Genomic DNA, 13,151 nt, shown 5'->3' with positions numbered 1-13,151 from the left:
ATTTCCACAAGGAGGAAAACACTTTGGGAGATCATTGTGAAAACTCTGTGAGTACATGAGCCTGCGTTGTCCCAGAGGAAGGGTCAGTACCTGTTCGGTAATCAATAGAAACGGGCTTGCTGCTTGCTGGGCTGTCCCCGCGGCCAGTGACAGCATAAACAGTGATGGTATAGTCAACTCCGGGTTTAAGGCCACTGATGGTAGCTGTAGACTTGCTCCCCGGCACAGTGAACTCCTGGACAGGGCTATTTCCTCCTGTTTGAAAAGGGGTTAATTCAAAGTGTGAGGGGCTGAGAGGCACTTGGGGACTGCTGAGTAACTGAATTAATGTATAGAGAGCAGCAAGTCACACCTTTGCTTATGCCCTTTAAAAGAGGTGCTATTAATACAGCCTGAACAGAAAGTTATATTTATTTATGCCTGTCGTAAGCCTTGATGAGTGTGTAGAAATTGGGAGAAAATTACAGCTAATGCTATTTTAACATTTCGGCTTTAACGTTGGCAGGTTAACATTAGAAGGGGAGAGGAGGTAAGACCTCAACCCAGGATTGCATATATTGTGTTCCTTTTTCAAAATTCTAATGGAATGTATTTATAGTAAACAAAAGTTTGAAAACACAGGAAAGTAAAAGGAAGAAAGGGTGGGTAATAGCTCGGTGGTAGAGCACATGCTTATTAGCATGCACGAGGTCCTGGGTTCAAACCCCAGTACCCCCATTAAATAAAAGAAAGAGGAAGATAAATACAAATTACTTATCATTTTACCATTGATAATATGTTTGTGACTTTACAAGCTCTGCTTTTCCCCTCTAGTATTATACAAATAACTTTTCATCTGGATTTTTGCCACCACTGAGATCATACATATTTCCCACGTAATCTTAGGACAGATAAGGCTCCACTAAAGGGACCTGTCGGTTTCTTTAACGATGTATCTATTGCTGGGCTTTCAGGGTACCCACAACTGAACACCTGATCAGAGTGGAAGCAGCATTTCGCCAACGCACCTGTTTCTCCGTAGGTGATCCTGTAGTACCTCACTGTGACGGCAGGAGCATCCCAGCTGATCAACAGGCTAGTGGGAGTTGCAGCAATGACTTCCAGGTCCCTCGGAACATCAGAAACTAGAAAAACGTGGGAAAGTTTTTACATGCGTAACTTTCAAAGACGCCCAGATTCAACTTTTGTTCATTTTTCAGATCATTGCCTTTATGATTCTTCCATGTTATCATGTAAATACTAAACAAAATTGGCCAAATTAAAATTTATGAATCATGCAAGGTAAGGAGACAATTAAAATCGTGGTAAGATGATTATTTCAAGTTTATTGAAGAGTTTTTTCCCCTCAACTTCTTATTTTGAAAATTTTTAAAACAACATAAAATTCATAAAGTAATGTAGTAAACACCCATTTCTTTCCCTTAGGTACTTGCTAGTTGGTGACATTTGCCACATTTCCCCGTCCCTCTTTTTGTTAATTCATTTAAGACTAGAGTACACATATCAGGATGACACTTCTCCCCTAATTACTTGAGCATCTCTCTCTTAAGAACAATGGCACTATTATATTAAAATAATTTTGTTTTTAAGGGAAATTTGAAACAGTGTTTTCTACATTTTGAATAAAACTTTAGTTTTTAGAAATGCATAAATACTTAAATTAGGTGAGAAATTTCTTGGGATAAAGAAATCATCTTTAATATATTCTCGTAACCATGACCTAATTCTTTCAAGATGATGACTCTGACAACCCAAAGCTATGTCACAGAAGCTACTGCCTGCATAGGAAAGTCCTCTGAGTTTCTTTGCAGATCAGAAAACAAGTTACCTGTTGATTGCTGGCCTACCAAGGGAGGACTTTCCTCTCTGCCGTTAACAGCGATGATGCTGACCACGTATTCTGTGCCCGGGTTGAGGTTGGTGAGGGTGATGGAATTCCGAGAGGGGGGAACTCGATCTTCTCGAGGTCTTCCAGCCATGTGCTCGGGATGATGGCGAATCTTGAAGCCAGTAATGGGGGCTCGAGGAATCATCCAATGGACAGTGAAAGAGTTGGCAGTGATATCAGAAAAGTCCATGCCAGTTGGGGAATCGAGACCTGTTTTTCCCACCCAGGGGAGAAAGAGAGAAAGGGGGAAAAAAAGACAGCACCAATTTAGGAAGTGAGGAAGACTGGGAAGGAAAGTAACATAAAACCAATGTCTCCATCTTTTCCCACTAACACAATGAATTGCCATGAACCCCAGGTTATGACGCACTGATTCGAAGCCACACATGGATTTCGAAATCATAAACTGAGTCCGTTCAAAATGGCCAACTCAAGTATTTTTTTCTTTTTTCTTTTGCTAAGTAATCCAAGTGATTTCTGCATCACATTTGAAGACAGATGTTAGAGATACTTTGGGAATTGATATTTTCAAATGCATCAGTGTTCAAGCACTTGTTTCTACCCTATAAGTGTATCTCTCAAAGTAAGGCAAGATCTGCCTTCTCTCAAGTTAAGCCTTTGGTTCTCAAAAGAAGCTTTCTACCCTCAAGAAGGAGTTGCTGTGTCAACAGGGGGTAAAGATGCCAAACAAAAAACTTTCTAAAACTAAAATAAAACATCACCCTGGACAAATTACAGTGTGGGTAATTCCTCATGAATTGAGAATTCAGTGCACTGAAGAAAAATTAACAAGAATTTAAAGTTTATCTCAAATTCAAATCACTTAACCTCTCTGGGACTTCCAGCAAATTTTTATTTAGTTATAACATTCACATATTCTATTCAATAATATATTTAAATCAAACTGAGTTACCACAACTTCTTTTTGGAAGCAAGTGGACTATAAGAAATAAATAAATGGCTATATTAAATTATACTTTCTTGAAAGGGAAAAATTAATAGAAACACTCATGTTTAAGAAGGGATACCTCCTTTTAATGACTCTTTCACCAAATGGAAAAAAGAGAGAAACTCGTTGGCTAAGTAAAGGAGGGAAAATATGCAGATGACAGTGACAGTGATGGGTTGGCCACAGGACAGAGCTGCCTAATGAGAAGGACTGTTCATCATCTCTAATTAATAGAGAATATGAGATATTATTCTTGGGAGTTTTTTTTTAAGATAGACAACAAAGTTTCTGGACTATTTTTAGTCCTCCTGGAAGCAGAGAGTATAATCTTAGTGACTGGAAGCCAGCATCATAGTTGAATAAGGTGTCTTAATTTTTAAGACCAGTGATCAAAAGTAGCAACAAGGCAACAAGCATCACCACTCCCACAAGGACGGGGATGTGCTTTTAGAAGTAGCGCTGCATTTTGCTCTTTAAAATTGGTAGGTGAAAGCTACCTGACAAGCATATGGCCCACATGACTCACCCGTTTTCTGTCTCCCTCTGAGAGGAATGCTCTCGTGTTGCTCGTAAACACTGGAGACACTGACTAAATACTCTGTGCCGGGCAGGAGATCTGAAGAGGCAAGTGAGAATTATTTTCAAAATGTGCTTGAAAGAATGAAAAGCCAAAGTACCCTTGGGACTATTTCAACTGATAAAATATCCAAGAGTCCAGTCCTATAGCCTATTGACACCCAAGCGAACATCGCTACCTGGAGAGGGGCTGTAAGTAGGTGATGAGGAAGGGTCGCCTTGCCCTGTAGCATCTCTAAGCCCCGCTCTCAAGTCCACCTCTGAGAGCGTGACTCAGCCGCATCTGACATAAAACGGAGTGGCTGCAGCACAGTAATATCTCTATCATCCACTTAACTGTTGAGGGCACGTGGTAATGACTGTGGCATTGTGGCTTATCATTTACTCCTCACAATAACCCTAGGAGGTAGTCTGCTACTTGTTAAAGCAGCTTTATTGCCATATAACAAACTGCCAATTTTAAAGTGTATAGTTTAATAGGTTTTAACAAACGTATACACTTGTAAAACCATCACTGCATTCAAGATCACGAACATGCTCATTACCTCCAAAAGTCTGGTTTAAAATTATCCCCACTTTTGAAGTGGGAACACTGAGGCCCAGAAAAGTTATCTTCTTTGGTAGACTTGCCCAAGATCACACAGCAGTTGACCTGAGACAAGACCAGTGGGTCTTAACAATTAGTTTAGTTTGTAGTTTATAGTTCTGCTGTAGCTGTTGTAGTTTGTAGTTTGTAGTTCTGTTTTTCTGTACTGGAAAAGAGTTATAGTCATCGGGAGTGACGGGTTCTGCCCCATTAAAGTAAGAACAGAATACTCAAAAGAACGGAATACACATTTCTGGGTATCCTCTTCTCTCACACTGAGGTACCAAAAAAGGTACAGGATACGGTTTCTAACCTTCAAACTCCTACTCATGAGACCCTGTTTCCCTCTACGCCATCTCCCCTTCTTTAGGGGCTCCTGCAAGTTTTGGAAAAGCACCGGACTAAGAGGTGGGACTCCACTCTCCTTCCTGCTTGGCCAGGGGCAATCTATTTAGTCACTGGCGACCTCAGCTGCTTTATCTGTAACATAGGGTAAAAATGGCTTCTCTCAGGGAAGTAAAACCTTGAGATCCAGAGTAGGATCTGGAATAAGATCTTATGAACAACATGAGACAGGTCTGTGACTAAGGTGGGGCAGGCAGTGATCCTAAAGCAGGACCTTCTGTGTTGGGTAACGCTGTGACGACTGATTCTAGAACGCTCCAGAACAGAAACAACAACCCGACTGATACGCAGACCTAAGGATTTCCCTCCCTCAGCCACAAAATGAGGATCCAAGGCTACGGTCATGCTGAATTGCCTTTGTTTGTATTTCATCCTCTAAAACATGTTTGAAAGATGGAGGCTGTTTTCAGACCATCATTTTGTAGTGTACCTAAACGTGAGCTGTTTTTCCCTAACTGAGAAACTCTTGCTGCTCTTCCATTTAACTATTACGGCGAAAATAATGAGAAACAAAATTTATGTGAAACACAGCACTATGCTACAGCCTCTTTCTTTAATAAAAGATATCGGTTTCAAAAGGGTAGGAACTAGAAAGAAACAATTTCCATAAATTGTTGTCATTGTTTATTTTAATTTAAAATTGTTTTCTGAATCCTCAGCCATCCGAGAAATCCTGCTCACAGATTCTTTTTGAAGTACAAATTAAATTTCTGGCTCTTTCTTCAAAATAGAATCCTGATCTACCTTGAGTAACCAGTCATTATTTCTAAGTTTTCAAATGCCAAGTAGATGACCTGCTGACACTTCAAGAAAAAAAAAAAAGGAGAAGAAAAAAAGATGTGGGGACACTATTTTCAATCCCCATTTTTTTCTCTCACTAAATGTTTAGATTTAGTCACATAATTTCTCTTCACATACATTTAATTGCACATACTTATTTGGAAGCAGAACCTGTCTAAAGTCTTTGAACTTCACTGTTGGTGTTTTTCCACCTTGACTTTTTAAAAGCTGTAGATATCAAAGATATATTAAAATAAACAGCAAACATGATACCTTTCACAATTTACAGAACTGAACGTTAGATTTGGAATTCAGCCTGCGGTTCTGTTGTGATTGTCTTACTCTTTGTTGCTCCTACCTGAGAACACAGAATTCTTTGTTTATGTGCTAGCTTAGCATTTACTGGGCATGTGCACTCGAGCACTTACTTGTTAAGACCACCGCGTTGTCTGAAGGGGAGATGGACAGCTCTGCCACATCCTCCTCATTTTTCACAGGCGAGTAGCGCACCAGGAGGTTGGTCAGTTCGATGGATGGAGGTGGGGCCCAGGTGACACGCATGGTGTCGGGACCAACATTGGTAAACCGCAGGTCAGTGGGAGGAGGAACAGCTGGTTTCAAATAAGAAAGAAGACTAAGTTAATATAATTTAAGAATGAAAGCAAATAAGAAGAGCTAGAGAAGTAAAACCAGGATTTCATGCATAAAGAAAACGAGTCATAATCATGCAAATAGTCTAAGCTAAATCTAATCTAAATCATAGTGAACTACGGTTAAAAATGAAACACTACACCCGGTACTGCTCTTAGGCCCCTTTAACCTTTCTGCCGTCAATATATTTTAAAGAATAATTTTAAGTCGCTTTCAAAGACATTGATTTTAAGTATACTATTAATACCACTGGTGATTATTTGATCCCAGGCTGAAGAGGCTTAAGTTGCCACACAGCAGAGAGAAACAGAGCGATACTTTCCAAAGAAACACATGCACACAGACAAAAAGACAAGAGGGTCCTAAATTTCCCCCTGACAGGAGTGACTACAGCTACTGGCATGGCTACAATTCCATTCAGTGAATTCTACTTACAAGTGAAAAGGCTTCATGCAAATTGGTTCTCAGCATGTTTCTTACCATGCAGGGCAGAGAACCTTTAATAATGTTGCATGCCGGTCCCCAGACTGTGGTTAAAGAGGAGTTCCTTGACCTCACCACGTCAATGAAACTTAGAATGTTCCAAAGTTTCTTTTTCTCTTCCCACAAAACAACCTCCTTCCACTCTACCCTAAATTGCAATCGTTTTTTAAACAGTTAAGAAGGAGGATGGCAGAGTTTATCAGAGTAGAAGGGAGGGTATAATGGTACATTTTGGAAGTACACAGAAATCTTATTAACTGGTGCTCCTGATACAATTTGGTATTGATGTTAGTTTAAAAAAAATGCTAGGTCTGCAAATTCAAGCAACTTTTGCCATTTTGTATTTGATAGACCAGATATCTACATTTCTCTAGCTTTATACCTATTTGTGGTTTGATGAAGTGTACTTAAGACGACTGCATGTGTCTTTATCCAATCCGATTAGCATAGGTGTTCCATCCTTACCCCTTCATCCACCCTCTCTTAATCTTTGACAAATTGCTGGCTTTTCCCTTGAAACATCCACGTTTAACCAGAGTGACTGGTGGCAGCATGCAACACCATCATCCATGTCTCAAACACAGAAGTTTTCAAAATTCACCCGTTTGTTGTGTCAGTGTAGTAGGGGCACTCTCTCCGCCATTAATGAGAGTGATAACGCTGATGTCATAGTCAATGCCCGGCTCCAGCCCTGTAACTGTGTAGTATCCTACTGAGGAGTCCACAAAATCTTCAAAAATAGGGATACCTTCTCCTGCCGCAACTACTGTGATGCGGTACCCAATAATGGTGGAAGAGTTTAGCGGGGTCCACCTCAGGCCGATGCTTGAATCGGTTATATCAACAAGGCTTAGGTCAGTGAGTTGGGGCACCTCTATTGAGTTACAAAGCAAAGGAGGGCAAAAGGAAAACAGAGGCAAAAAAGAGGAAAAAATAAAGCAGTGTACATCACATTACTAGTGGTAAAATTGGTGGTGTTAAAGCAATGATGGTAATATGCAATCTGTTCCAAATTATCTGAAAAGACTTTTTAAGCATCATGAATAATTTGCTTCCCTGGGAGAATAAAACAGGTTATAATACTCCTCTAGAGATTTTTTTTTTTTTGGTTTGTTTTTTGAAAATCCCCCAGACAGTAAAGTTTGAACCTCTCAGGTTCTAAAAAGTATAGTCCTATTCTGGATGTCAAAACCATTCTTAGAACCTAGACATAATATCTGTAGTATCAGTAGTGTTTAAAAAATCTAAAAATTTTTAGTAGAAAAAGAAAGCTTGCATGAAGAGGGTTAAAAAAATTGATTGATGAGTTTTTCTTTGTTTCCCATACAAAAACTCATTATAACATCATGACCATAATGAGAATGCATTATGAATGTATGGTATAAACTGTGCCATTCAAAAGCATATTCAGGTGAAAGACAGGCCTGAGTCCAAGGCCACTGCCAATATTTTGTTCAATTTGTAATCAGTTATTCAATTAGCATTAGTAAAAGCATTCTACCAAATAGTGCAAAGAAGAACACAATGTCCAATGCTTTCATTCAGTCATAATTCAATTTTGGACAAACAACAAACCTATCCCTAGATAGGTCTTTTTAATGTTGTCATTCAGTCCATAACAAAGAACACCCCAAAGGTGTGACCTTTCTTTGTTTTTCCTTCAACAGCAAAAAGGAATGATCCAAAATGGCAAGATGAAGAACTGAACATGTCAACCAAGTGCTATTTCAGTGCCCACGTATGGAGACTGTAAGATCAGGCACCAATGTACTGATGGGATGCATTTACCATATTACTTTTCGCCTGTCAATATTGAGTACAGACACATGACATAGTTTTAGTAATATTTCCATGTGAGCGGACAGAGTTAATGCCATGGTTGCCACTCCATTACATACCCATCGCAACAAAGAACATCCCAGTGAAGCACAGACAGTCAAGCAGTGTTAACAGCAAGCATTTGTCCAAATAGTTACTTTGACCTTCATGGTTTTGGAGCATGTGGTTGGGAAGTCAGAATTAAATCCCAAACATTTTTGACACACTCAACCATCCAGGGATTAAGATGTTAATCCCCACTCTTACTGCAACTGCCACTCTAAGGATAACAGCTTATTTTTCCATTACCTGGGATGATGGTATCAGAGATAGGGACACTTTCCTTGTCATCTTTGACTGTGTAAACACTGACATTGTACTCCAGGCCAGGACTCAGGTTTTCAAAAGTACATGAACTCTGATCTGCGTGGACCACTTCTTCCAAAGAATATCCCTGCTGGCCGTTTGTTGGTGTGGTGGTAATTCTATAACCAGTGATGTCTGGAGAAAACAGAAAGGAGGAAGTTACTGCACAGAACTTTTGCAACTCAGAGCCTATTAAACTAATCTGCAAGGATGGATCCTAGAAGGGGAATGGGGAAAGGACCAGCATTTACATACTGAAGACTCTACCTATTGTCATTCAGTGCTTATAGCAACCCTTGGAGGCAGGTATTAACATTCTCAGTTTAAAGAGTATCTTGGAAAAGAAAAATGATTACCAAAGGTTTTTTCTGTCTCCAAATTCCATGCTCCTTCTACCGCTCTACCCTGCTTTTCCTTAATGGAGCATTTGTAGGGCAGCTGAAGAATATTCTATTTTACCTGCTCGGTAAGGAAAGGCTCTCACTCTTAAGGCACATTCCCCAGAATGGGCTCTCCTAATTTACAAGGTATAAGCCTATGGGATTCACAGGAAGGGAGAAAGGAAAGGAGAAACAATGAAAAACAAAAGTGTCTCTACTTATTCTAGAGAATGAATATTAACTGTTAAAGTCTTCAGGAGTCACAGAAATCAGGCAGTAAGGGGGTTGAAGGGGAGTAGAGAGACATATAAATTACAAAAACAAAAACAAAAACCAATGATAACCTGAGAGTCACAGGGGCAGACTAAAAGTAAAATGAAAGAGTACATTTAAGTTAAACTTACTAAAGAGCAAGAAAATGATGGTATACTTTGTCATTAGGAACAGGGTGAACACTAGAGTGGTCTATACAAGGAAATCCAACTGGATGGGAAATAAATGTCTGGGTCATTACACTTGCTAGTGACCATCCCGATGGACAGGCTAGGCCATCCATTAAGACTAAATATTAACCATCCAGCTTCTGACAAGCATGAAACTTGCCAACTTGCAAGTTTCAAATGTAGAGTAATTTAGCTGTAAATAGTGTCGTTTTGGCTTAAATGATGTTTCCAAAGATAATGAAAATGTCACCAAAATCACTTTACTTCAGAGCAGGATTAAAAAGGATACTTTCAGCTCACTTTATTGGATGTGACTACACATATTGATCAGATTTAGAGATAATTGTCTTAGCTTTGTGCCCAAGCAAAGGTAAGAATTGTTTTTTTTTAAAAAGTCAGAATAAAAACAGAGATAGTGAACAAATACACTAAATATAGTCCTCTAGTTAATAAGTATATCAGTCACAGATATAATCAATATCAGTTTGAATTTCTGTTTTTGTTTCATTTAGAATTTTCTCAATAATAAGTATCCTGATATCTCACTAGTGATTCCCCCCATGTAACCATATTAACTATTTTAGTTACCATTTCTCATTTAAAGAGACTTTCACAAAGATCAGGAATATCTAAAATTTCTCTTGACATTGCCCTGGTACACCATGATTCTTGAATATTGCTATAGGTATCTTAAAACATTTTAGGATTTTATAGATATTTTTTAATATGTATAAACAGAAAGTTTAGATAAAAGTCTTATTCAAAGCTTTAAAAATAGTCACGGAATGCTGTTTAGCCAAATTTCTCAGCACTGAGTATCAGTAAAACAAAGTAGCCGTTAAGATCCAATACATGATGGGTGTGAGAATGAGTCTGAACACACAAGTACAATCCCAGTTCTGTCACACTTAAAATTGGTGACTGTGGGTAGGTCAGTTTTTTCTGCCTCAGTTTTCTAATTCTGTAAAATGGAAGTCATTTCTATCTTTATTCACCCTTAGATTTTTGTAGTGCAACTTATGACAAAATATTTGTGAAATATCTAAGTGTACTGAACAATAAAGTTAGAATCTATGATAACTCACAAAAGGAAAATTAGATAGTATAACTTTGTTTGGCATTTGCGTGGCAATTTTGAATGCCACTGAGCAAAAGACATTTCCCAGAATGCTCTTCCTCAGCCCTCATGGTTCCCTGTGGCTCAATAACACTCTGCCTCGTTGTCTTTCCTGTGATTTAAACAAACGTGCAGTAAAACACCCTACATGTTAACTCTTTGATGTACACTCATGTACGCCTGTATTTTTTATGGAGAGCAAGGTACTTATACTTTTGACCCTATCATTCTCTGATAGGAATACAGTTTCTAAACTTTGTCTTGGGAAGGCAGTGCGTATACTTGCCCTCTGACACATTTCAGGCTTACCTGGGGTGGTACTCCTCTCCCAGGAGACGGTGAGCACTCCAGTGTCGGGGTTTGCCTCCAGGTGCAGGTTCGTTGGTGGAGACAGTGCTAGGGTGAAAAAAGAATTTAAAATTAAAAGTTAACGTTAACACAAAGTATTTGAGCTATGAAACGTTTCCCTCCCTCCCTTCCTTCTTTTCTTCCTTCCTTTGTTCCTTCCAGAATTAGTAAAAAATAAAGAAGTTGTACTATGAAACCATTCTGTACAGCAATTCTTTGAGAGGATTTTTTTCCCCAATTTATTGTTTTGCAACCCTGTTGAAATTTGTTTCTGTCTTGCCAGCTCATAAATATTTTTGACATGGAAAGAACACTTGCAATGCCATGGAATAGATGACGTGAGTTGAACTTGCTACTCCAAATTTGGAAATAGCTAATAATATAAGTAGGGATGGAATCTTTCCCCTGTGTCATTATAAGTCAAAAGTGATATCACTATCAGTTATTTTTTAAAAGGGGAACAGTTTTAAAAACTAAAGGAAAAGAAAAGAGGCAAAGAAGTCCTCTTACGCGTCACCACTTTCTTCACGATTGGGGTGTCCCTCTCTTGCCCATCTCTCAGGACTGAGATGGTGTACACGTATTCCACGCCTGGTGTCAGGCCAGACACAACGATGCTTCCTGAGTCTGAAGTCACTTCTCGTGGTGCTTCCCCTCCCTGGCTTGGTCGTACACCCAGCTAGAAGAAGGAAAGCAAAATAAACACCAAGACCTGGGCCACTGCTGAGAGGTTGTGGTTAAGCCTTGCATAATGTGAACTCCTTAGGACCTGTACTCCGCTTTCAGCTGGGGATGAGTTAGGGCCTTACTTTAGCTCTATTAAATAATTTAGCTGGAAATTCCCAGGAATGAGCCGGGGGTGGGGGGGTGGGGGAAGAGTAGTGCAAGTTAGGGGAAGTATCTTCCAAAACAAAGTTAAGGTAGCTTGTAATGGAAGGTTCCAGAGAAGTGTCATTGCATACTGTTTTGCTTGATAAATAACCTCCTGATACAAACTAGAAGTACATAGGAACCTTGGGCCACATGGCAGTTCATTTATTATTTTCTTTTTCCTGGAAGAAATCCTCTAGTTCTCTCTTTAATGAGTTACTGAAACTCAGCTTAAAGGTACCAGCCCCTGAAACACTGTGCTTCAAAAACACTCCTTCTGAAGAAGTATGTTCATTGCTTCAACTGCAGGATATGTTACAAAAGAAGAATTAAAAGCAATGTGCCCAGAACTTTCAGTCCTCTTAGTATTTTATTTCAAAAACCTAGGTAATACTGTGCATCAAACATCGTTCAACTCTAGACATTCTTAGTATGTTATAAGGCTTCTGAAAGAATGACACTATTAAGGGAAATTTAAAAGGTATACTGACAATCTTCAAAAAGAGTTTCTCTATATTTAAGTAGCATAATCATCAATATGCCATTTGCATATTTTTCAAAAGAAGTGGTTTTTGATGTATTTTTTTTTAACAAGCAACCATGAGGATTTAGTCTTGATTTTCAATTATAATAAATATTTCTCGTATCCAGAAGGAAATCTACTTCAGGATGACACCTGCACTCCAATGTTCATAGCAGCACTATTTACAATAGCCAAAACATGGAAACAGCCTAAATGTCCATCAATAGGTGACTGGATAAAGAAGAGGTGGTATATTTATACAATGGAATACTCCTCAGCCATAAAAACCGACAACATAACGCCATTTGCAGCAACATGGATGCTCCTGGAGAATGTCATTCTAAGTGAAGTAAGCCAGAAAGAGAAAGAAAAATACCATATGAGATCGCTCATGTGTGGAATCTAAAGACTCATGGACCGAGAATACAGACTTGTGGTTACCAGGGGGGTAGAGGGTGGGAAGGGATAGACTGGGATTTCAAAATTGTAGAACAGATAAACAAGATTACACTGTATAGCACAGGGAAATATACACAAAATATTATGATAAATCACAGAGAAAAAAATGTGACAATGAGTGTGTATATGTCCATGAATGACTGAAAAATTGTGCTGAACACTGCAATTTGACACAACATTGTAAAATGATTATAAATCAATAAAAAATGTTAAAAAAATTTCTCTCCCCACATTCTAAGTGCCAGAGAAAGGAATTCATTTTTTAAACACATTCATTTGTATTCATCACTTCCCTAGTACCATTACTTTAAAGAATGAATCCAGATTATCTAGAGGGAAGACCTTAATCTTAACTTCCATTAAGCGATTCACCCAAGGGGCTTTGAAGAAGTTGAGATGAAATTGACTGGATGAAATGTGATTTTTAAATGACTCTGAGTTTAATTGGTCTCCTTAAATTGGTTTTCGTGAACTTGTTGATATCTGTTTAGAACAACACAACAAATAGA

At 38.8% G+C, this 13,151-nt stretch overlaps 1 protein-coding gene across 12 annotated transcripts in view; it reads right to left on the bottom strand.

Moving 5' to 3' along the window:
• The window catches only part of FN1 (fibronectin 1), a 64,907-nt gene that overhangs the window by 19,959 nt on the left and 31,797 nt on the right, over positions 1–13,151 (bottom strand). For 6 of the 12 annotated variants that reach the window (XM_006209969.4, XM_015244170.3, XM_015244173.3 and 3 more), the window contains exons 22-30: positions 11,301–11,469; positions 10,752–10,838; positions 8,446–8,637; positions 6,920–7,192; positions 5,613–5,795; positions 3,364–3,453; positions 1,829–2,098; positions 1,008–1,124; positions 91–255 (exon numbers count right to left, since the gene is read on the bottom strand). In XM_006209969.4, the coding sequence (XP_006210031.1) occupies positions 91–255; positions 1,008–1,124; positions 1,829–2,098; positions 3,364–3,453; positions 5,613–5,795; positions 6,920–7,192; positions 8,446–8,637; positions 10,752–10,838; positions 11,301–11,469 (1,546 nt within the window). The remainder of the gene's footprint in view (positions 1–90; positions 256–1,007; positions 1,125–1,828; positions 2,099–3,363; positions 3,454–5,612; positions 5,796–6,919; positions 7,193–8,445; positions 8,638–10,751; positions 10,839–11,300; positions 11,470–13,151) is intronic. The other 6 variants (XM_006209970.4, XM_006209971.4, XM_006209977.4 and 3 more) reach the window with 1 other exon arrangement.

The sequence above is a fragment of the Vicugna pacos genome, chromosome 5, assembly GCF_048564905.1.
Source record: "Vicugna pacos chromosome 5, VicPac4, whole genome shotgun sequence".
Taxonomy (NCBI): Eukaryota; Metazoa; Chordata; class Mammalia; order Artiodactyla; family Camelidae; genus Vicugna; species Vicugna pacos.
This window is presented reverse-complemented; position numbering and strand designations above follow the sequence as displayed.